Here is an 8666-nt window from a genome sequence, read left to right as displayed (position 1 = left end):
CCTCCTGCCCCCACCAGCCTGCCCCCGCCCCAGGCCCTTACCGCTCCATTGTTTATGTCCACGGGCCATGCATCTATGCACACAAAGTCCTCGGTTGATCACCTCCCAGCCACCCACCTCCCCCGCCTTCCCTCCGAGATTCCGCCCTCTGATCCACCCTTCCATGTCTCTGGATCCACTCCGTTCGACACCTGATAAACATTTGTCCTCTCTTTTCCCCTCGCCTTCACAATATATAAGCTCTTTCTAGTGAAACAGACATAAGACTCTAGTAGCCACTGTAGCGGCAACGCTGCGGGCCTGGTCCTGTGTCAGTGATCAGTGTATTTCACCAGGGATGGGCATGACTTCACCTTCTCCAGGGTGACCTTCGCTCAGCCAAACCGGAGACACGTGATGGTGAAATGTAAAGCTTGAACGTGTGTGACAGCTAAACCTGCTGCTTTTTCTTTGTGGGTTTCGTGTATTTTGATGCCTTCTTCACTCCAGACGTGCCAGGAAACTGGGGTGACCAGCCGGTGCTTTCCCCGAGCTCCCAGGGTGGCTGTGCTGTGGGCGGGAACGAGGCGGGAACGGGTTTCCCAGCCCGTCTCTCCCCGGCACACAAGGACTGCTTCGTGCCTTCCGGGTCCCTTTCCACGCCGCGTCCTTTTCTTTTCTCGCCCCACGGACCTGATTAACGGTCAGGACGTTTCTTTGTGCACAGGACCTGCTGCAGCTACAATATGAAGGCGTCGCCGTCATGAAGCTGTTTGACAGGGCCAAAGTGAACGTCAACCTGCTGATCTTCCTGCTCAACAAGAAGTTCTACGGGAAGTAACGGGCCCCGTGCTGCCAGCCCAGGAGGAGGGAGGAAGGAAGCAAAGGGCCAGCCCACAGCACGCCTGCGCCCGACGCACTCCCGGGGCCACCTCCTGCCTCCCGCTCTGGCCGGACACGGCAGCCCTGGTTTTCATAGTGAAATTTCAGGCTTAGTCTGACCCTCCTTGTTCCTTCATTTCCTTCTGTCGCTCACGAACGATTTGGGAACTTTGCTTAAAATCTCTGTGTGGTTTCGGCCTTAGAGGTTGCATGACTCGATGGTAAGCTTTGGTGTTTGTCTCATTCAGCAATATTAATGGTGGGATTTGAAATCTTGTGATTTAAAGGGAGAGCTTCGTAGCCTCAATGACATACACACACATAAGACACACAGTGAAAAGGCCAGGCTACGTGTCCTATGAGGTTGTCCTTTACTAGCGACATTCCTTTATGTTTTTGTCCCGTCAGTGAAATTGAAGGACACGGAGGCTGTTGGTCTTCTCCGTTCTGTTTCCCATGATGGGCTGGAAATCATTAATAGGAGTCACTGTCTGTGTTCAAAGCAAGCATTTCCAGAAAAGGGAGATAAATTTTTAAAAAAAAAGGAAAGGAAAGGGAGATCATTCTCTTAAGTTTCGCCATTAAAATAAATTTTGACAGTTCTGTTCGTGTGACTCTCTTGTCAGTGGATGGGAGCGTCCCCCTGAGAAAGTGCAGCTATTTAGGTAAATTTAGGATGTTCTGGGCGTCCCTCCTGGGTGAGGCGCCTGCTCGTCTGTTGCAGATTTGATGAGATTCGGGATGACCGTCCCCTCCGTGCCTGTGGCAGACGAAGGGGTTAGCCCGCATAGGATGTAATTTTTTCAAGACCGTTTTATATCTTCAGAGTACCTTATTAAAGTGTAGATTTATTTCTTAAAATGTGGGTGACAGGAATTTTAAAGTTTTATATAATGCTTCAAAGTCTTTAGAATACTATACAGAAATGTGTTTTTTGTTTTTTAATTGGCTTATCTGTATATCTGAACTCTTAAAGCTTTCTTAGAGCTAAAACACTAGGATTTTTTTACCTGCAGGGTCGCAGAGAGATCACCCTGTTTTAAATAGACTGAAAAATAATAATATTAAAAAGCCAGCCAGCTATGTCACACTTGATATTCCAATCTCCTTTTTCCCACCTCTTTCTCTTTCCTCTTGCTACCCACACTGCTTTTATTTTCCGAACTCTGGTTTTCTGGATTTAGTAAAAATTCAATTCTGAACATTGAATTTTTAGGAAATTTTTATTAGATAAAAAGCTATATACTTTTTTTTTTTTAAAGAAAATTTGTTTATCCAGGAAAATATATTAAATCATGCTACTGAGCCTCCATTTTCGCTGATGTTTTGGTTCAGTCTTCTTTCATCATGGCATAAACCTTGATAAAATAAACTAACATTTAAAATTTTAACCCCTGTATATTTAAAAACCAATAAACTTTTGTTAATAACGATTTATGTGATGTGTCCCTATTGCAGATGTAAGTATCAGAGCCGTGTTTTCTGTAATTGACTGTTTACTGGGTCAGGTCCGTGCCAGCACATGTAAACTGTGTGAGTCTTTACACCCTCCAGGCAGCCCACAGGCAGGCGGGGAGGGACCGTGGGAAGGAGATTCCACTACCTTAACCTTGTTTGTGTTGTATTTTGCAAGATAATCGTTCAGTAAACATTGTCCTCCGTTTAAAAGAAGATGCTGTTAAACTAGCAGCATCGCCTGGAAAACTGGGACCAACCAAAGTGTCAACCCGTTTCCCTCCAAAGAGGCTACTCCTCCCACACGCTTGTCAGGCCCGGAGGCCACGTCCGTGGCGGACACGGAGACACGGAGCCAGGCTTGCGACTCCTGTAATAATGTTGCATGGCTTTGCAGTTATTTGTAAGGATTATGTTCCCTGGATGCAACTTTCAATGCGAAATTGCACAAAAGGCACCTCAAGCATTTTGATGGGAGCTATATATAGAGTTATGGTTTTGGTAGCATTGAAAAGGCCTGGACAAACCCAAGTGTCATGAAGCCATGCAGCTCTTATTACCTTTCTCTCTCAGCTCCACAGCCTCTGTCAGGTCTCTCCCCTCTGACCTTCTCTCCCACCAGCCATCATGACATTTACCGTGGACTGACTTCCTCCCAAGAATGTGGACTGCCCAGCAGATCGGGGCAGTGCACAATTGCCTTTGTATCTCTTTGTATGAAATAAAAGGTCATTTGTTCATGTTTGTGTTTATTTTTCTCAGTTTCATTGTTAGCAGCTCCTGCTAAACAGAGTGTCGATTAGAGTGAGACTTAATCATGGAAAGCAACCCTTTATAGTCTTTTGAAGGAGCAGACACAAGTCAGCTACCAAAGAGATTTTTTAAAAATATGTTTTTATTGATTTCAGAGAGGACAGGAGAGGGAGAAATAGAAACATCAACGAAGAGAGAGTGTGCTCGCTTCGGCAGCACATATACTAAAATTGGAACGATACAGAGAAGATTAGCATGGCCCCTGCACACTCCCCGGCCTTCCCGATGCAGTTTGACACTCTGTTTGAGGCAGCTCTGCCTCTGTATCTATTATTGTTCAAAAGTTTATAATGGTCTCAATTATCCATATAAAATATATTTTAAAAAAATGAAGAGAGAGAGAATCATGGGTTGGCTACCTCCTGCACGCCCCCTACTGGGGATCGAACCCACAACCTGGACATGTGCTCTTGACCAGAATCAAACCCGGGACCCTTCAGTTCACAGGCTGATGCTCTAGCCACTGAGCCAAACCTGCTAGGGCTCAAAGAGATTTTTAACATGTGAGTAGCCTTTTTAAAAGTAATATGCTTAAGCCCTGACTGGTTTGGCTCAGTAGATAAAGCGTCGGCCTGCGGACTGAAGGGTCCCAGGTTCGATTCCAAGCAAGGGCATGTACCTTGGTTGCAGGCACATCCCCAGGACGGGGTGTGCAGGAGGCAGCCGATCGATGTTTCTCTCTCATTGATGTTTCTAACTCTATCCCTCCCCTTCCTCTCTGTAAAAAAATCAATAAAACATATTAAAAAATAAATAAAGTAATATGCTTAAAGTAGCCTCAACATGAAAAGAAATAGGGGGAGGGGAAAACAAACAGTACTGAGTTCTGATTGGATAGTGGCTGAAAGTTTAAAATTGCAGCTGCATTTAATGTAAAGTGACAATCCTATATAATAAAAGGGTAATATGCAAATCAGCCAAACGGTGGAACTACCGGTTGCTATGACAGGCACTGACCACCAGGGGGCAGACGCTCAATGCAGGAGCTGCCCTTGGTCAGTGCACTCCCACTTAGCCCAAAGCCGGGCTCACTGCTGGCCAGTGCAGTGACGGTGGCGGTGGCGGGAGCCTCTCCCACCAGCGCTAAGGCTCTCCCACTGAGAGCGTAGGCCTGCTCCCCACAGAGACATCCCCCGAGGGCTTCTGGACTGTGAGGGGGCGCAGGCTGGGCTGAGGGACACCCTCCCCCACTCCCCAGTGCACAAATCTCATGCATGGGGCCTCTAGTTTACATAAAGGGAAATGGAATAATTCTAAATTAAACATAAGTGAAAACTTGGGGGTGATGGTCTGTGTGAATGGCTGGTGATGACCCCACACCCCTCTAAGGGAGAGCAAGGTGCTGAGAACTTGGGTTTCCCTGGTCATGGGCCCTGGTGGAAGTTACTCCCTGAGCCTCAGTTTTCTGCTTGGAAATGGGGATGATGCTCCCTGGCAGGTGTGTTACTGAAACCTGGAACAGACTATTCTAACAACCTGTGCTCTACGTTGTCCTGGAAAGAAGTCAGCGGAGTAGAAAGGTACTTACCAAGGCATCACGATGTTGAATATAGAAACCAGAGCGAAGGGAAAGGAGGAAGAGGAGGAAGGGAAGATGGAGCCTGGAGTGATGAGAAGGTGGGGAACGCTGAGGGGTCCCCTGCCCCTGGCGGGGCAGCCATAGCAGCACTGCTCACACATCTAAGCCGAAAAGAATTTGGGAAAACTCTACTTCCCCATTTTTTTTCCCTTCTCTCCTTCCTTCCTTCCTTTGTTTATTTACTTTTAATATATATTTCTTATTGATTTCAGAGAGGAAGGGAGAGGGAGAGAGAAACATCAGTGATGAGAGAGAATCATTGATTGGCTGCCTCCTGCACATGCCACACGGGATGGAGCTCGCAACCCAGGCATGTGCCCTGACCAGGAATCAAGCCGTGACCTGGTTCATAGGTCAGTGCTCAACCACTGAGCCACACCGGCCGGGCTCCTCTTAACTTTAACATGTAATTTTGTTTTTAATGTTTAAACTGTAAAGTGTGTACTTGCCCAACATACTATGAATTTCAAGATAAAAATGGCTGAGACCGGCTTGGCTCAGTGGATAGAGTGTCAGCCTGCGGACTGAAGGGTCCCGGGTTTGGTTCCGGACAAGGGCATGTACCTGGGTTGCGGGCATATCCCCAGTGGGAGATGTGCAGGAGGCGGCTGATCGATGTTTCTCTCTCATCGATGTTTCTGGCTCTCTATCTCTCTCCCTTCCTCTCTGTAAAAAATCAATAAAATATATTTTTTTAAAAAAAGATAAAAATGACCTCACTTTTGAAGGATTCCCATGTAACTCCCATCCATTCTTAAAGGTATATGAGCAGAGATCTTTGTCAGTTGAAAACTACATCTTTCTTTTTCTTCAAACTCATGCTGTTATCCCACTTCTCTCAGAGTAAGAGAAGCGTAAGTCTTATTTCTGGTTATCCTGTCACAATGATCTGTAACAAAATTGTTTTATTTCCTCTGGCTATAAGGCTGATTTAACTCAATCCAGAAAAATGTTTGCATCATAGGTATTGTTAGTGTGCATTTGATCAAAGCCATGTAGTACTAGTATATTGTCTTGATGAAGAATTCTAAATGTAGGATTTGAAATGCAGTTCTTTTTTTTTTTTTTCTGTTTGCCTAATACGTTTATTGTCTCTCTTCTGGAAAATCTTCATAGAAAATTGTGATTTGGTTTATTAGCTCTCAGCAGCCCGTTCCTGAGCTCTGAGGAAGCTTGCTTTCTTCTGAGCTACCCGATCTTTCTTCTGGGCAAGGGACATTTGGGGACGGTTCCACCTCTTCTTTTTAACTTCTTTCTTAGGCGTCTTCTCATAGGCTGCATTCTCTCGTATAGCAGCGTGAGCTTTCTTATACATCCCCTCCATCGTGTCTGGAGTTAACGTTCTTTATACATTGAGAGAACTGTTTCTTGTAAGCATCTTCATCTTCTCCCATTAGATAACACATACAATCTGCAACGTTCTGATCCATGATGTGCTTCCGATGTAGTTCTGCATTGAATTGCTTGCTTTCTGAATCATAACCAGGGAATCGTTTGGTACTGTGAAGGATAGATAGACCTCCATCCACAGCTCCCTTTAGGGCCCCCCAAACTTTATTTCCAGTGGTATTTCTGGCAAGCCCTGCATCCAAGTACCAGGTGAAGGCACCAGGTTGACCATCGATGCTTTCCACGTTGTATTCACCTCCAGTCACCTCCACCGGCCTTCATAGATCTTGTCCTTGCCAAACCTACTGAGAAGCCCGCGGGCCAGCAGCAGGCCAGTACAATATGCTGCAGCATAACTTGTCAGGCCAACCTTCACACCATACTTGGGGAGTTCATGAGCATAAGCTGCACAAACTATCGTCTCTCCTTCTATACGGGCATAAGCGATCTGACAGATGATACCTCTGTTGGTTACGCGGACTATCATCCTGCATTTAGGTGTGTGGTACTTATTTTTATCCTGGGTTACCAAGCGTTTCCAGGCATAGTAATCAGTTTTACCCTCTTGCCGTCTTCTGAATTTCACTTGGTATCGCTTGAAGTAGGCCTTATTCTTTCTTTTTTCTTTTTTTTTAAAATATATTTTATTGATTTTTTACAGAGAGGAAGGGAGAGGGATAGAGAGTTAGAAACATCGATGAGCAAGAAACATTGATCAGCCGCCTCCTGCACACCCCCGACTGGGGATGTGCCCGCAAACAAGGTACATGCCCTTGACCGGAATCGAACCCGGGACCCTTGAGTCCACAGACCGACGCTCTATCCACCGAGCCAAACCGGTCAGAGCAAAGTCGCCTATTTTTTACTATGAATTATACTTGTAACCTTTTGACATACAGGCTACTTGTTCCACCCAATATGCTAAAGATGTTTTGGGACAATAGAAATAGCTTAATGTTCCTTTTGCTCTACAATATTTAATTTTTTTATGAAACACTTCTAACATATAGTTAATAGTGTAATTAACTCCTGTGTGTTCACTACCCTGTCTCAACAGGTATCAACACATGGTGAACTTTCATCTTTACCACCACACACATACACCCTTGGGGTATTTTGACAAATCCCAGATATAGTATTTCAACCATTAATACTTAAGTAGCCCTAGCCGGTTTGGCTCAGTGGATAGAGTGTTGGCCTGTGGACTGAAGGGTCCCGGGTTCAATTTCGGTCAAGGGCACGTACCTCGGTTGCAGGCTCCTCCGTGGCCGGGCCATGGTCAGGGCGTGTGCAGGAACCAACCATTCGATGTGTTTTTCTCACATCAATGTTTCTCTCTGTCTTTCCCTTTCTCTAAAATCAATGGGAAAAATATTCTCGGGTGAGGATTAAAAAAAAAAAAGATAAGCTGTACTAGATATCTTCTATTCGCCCCTCCAGGTCCTCTCTGTGCCCTGGAAGATGGCCACATGGGCTGTAGCACTGTGACCCTCCAGCTTCTGGTTGGGTTTGGTCAAGGAGGTGAAGTAGGATTTACTCCTCCAGGTCACTGAATTGGGAAGCTCTCCCAACCACCCGCCCTCCCCTGTGCCAGTAAGCAGTCCCTCCAGGCTCTCAGTTTATGCGATCCCTGCTCTACGGAACCCCAGGGGCACTGCATTCTCCCCCAAGCCCTGCCCATCTCTCTATTAACCTTTCCTCGCATTACCAGTGTGAGTGTGCCATCTGCTTCCTGCTGGGACCCTGACTCACAGGGAGACCAATTAAGGTCTCAACTAGTGAGAGTTTGGTGACCTGAATGGGAGAGCGGTTGTTAGGAGGGAAAGGGGGGTGGGGGGGGAGCGGGGATATTTACTAGGAAGTGAGGTTGATTTACTGGGTGTTGGGGGAACAGGGGATCTCATTGGAACACCCGGCCAGCAAATGCTCCTTGGAAGGATTCTATGACCAGAACGTTTGGGAAGTGCTGTATTCCACCATTCTATTTGCAAGTCACGACATACATTAGCATATTAAAAAGCTTTGCAAAGCCCTAGCCGGTTTGGCTCAGTGGATAGAGCGTAGGCCTGAAGACTGAGGGGTCGTGGGTTTGATTCAGGTCAAGGGCACATGCCCGGGTTGCAGCTCCTCCCCTGCCCAGGCCTTGGTCAGGCCACATGCTGGAGGCAACCAATCGGTGTGTTTCTCTCACATCGATGTTTCTCTCTGTCTTTCCCTCTTTTCCACTCTCTCTAAAAATCAATGGAAAAATATCCTCAGGTGAGGATTAAAAAAAAAAAAAGCTTTGCAAAGTCCCACAGTCGAGAAGTCTGCTGGACTGTATGTTTCCTGGCTTTCCCCAAATGTGTCTGACTGCAATTTCAGTCCTCTTTTCAGGGAGCTCCTGTGAGCGTTTGTGAAGCTCATGTTCCATGGAACACGCTCCAAAATGCTGCAGAAAGAGGCTAGACTAGACCCTGACTTCAAGCTTTTTAATTTTTTAAAATATATTTTTATTGATTTCAGAGCGGAAGGGAGAGGAAGAGAGAGAGAAACATCAATGATGAGAGAGAGTTGTTGATCAGCTGCC

General features: G+C 46.1%; 1 protein-coding gene and 1 pseudogene across 1 annotated transcript in view; one reads left to right on the top strand and one right to left on the bottom strand.

The window, feature by feature from the left end:
• IQGAP1 (IQ motif containing GTPase activating protein 1) overlaps nt 1–3054 on the top strand; it is a 114386-nt gene extending 111332 nt beyond the window's left edge. Inside the window, exon 34 of the mRNA XM_015567741.1 lies at nt 707–3054. Within this exon, the coding sequence (XP_015423227.1) occupies nt 707–820 (114 nt within the window). The 3' untranslated portion in view covers nt 821–3054. The remainder of the gene's footprint in view (nt 1–706) is intronic.
• A 2708-nt stretch (nt 3055–5762) lies between these two features.
• On the bottom strand, nt 5763–6725 carry LOC102766185 (annotated as a pseudogene).
• Nucleotides 6726–8666: the final 1941 nt, after the last annotated feature.

Source organism: Myotis davidii, unplaced genomic scaffold (assembly GCF_000327345.1).
Source record: "Myotis davidii unplaced genomic scaffold, ASM32734v1 scaffold324, whole genome shotgun sequence".
NCBI lineage: Eukaryota > Metazoa > Chordata > Mammalia > Chiroptera > Vespertilionidae > Myotis > Myotis davidii.
This window is presented reverse-complemented; position numbering and strand designations above follow the sequence as displayed.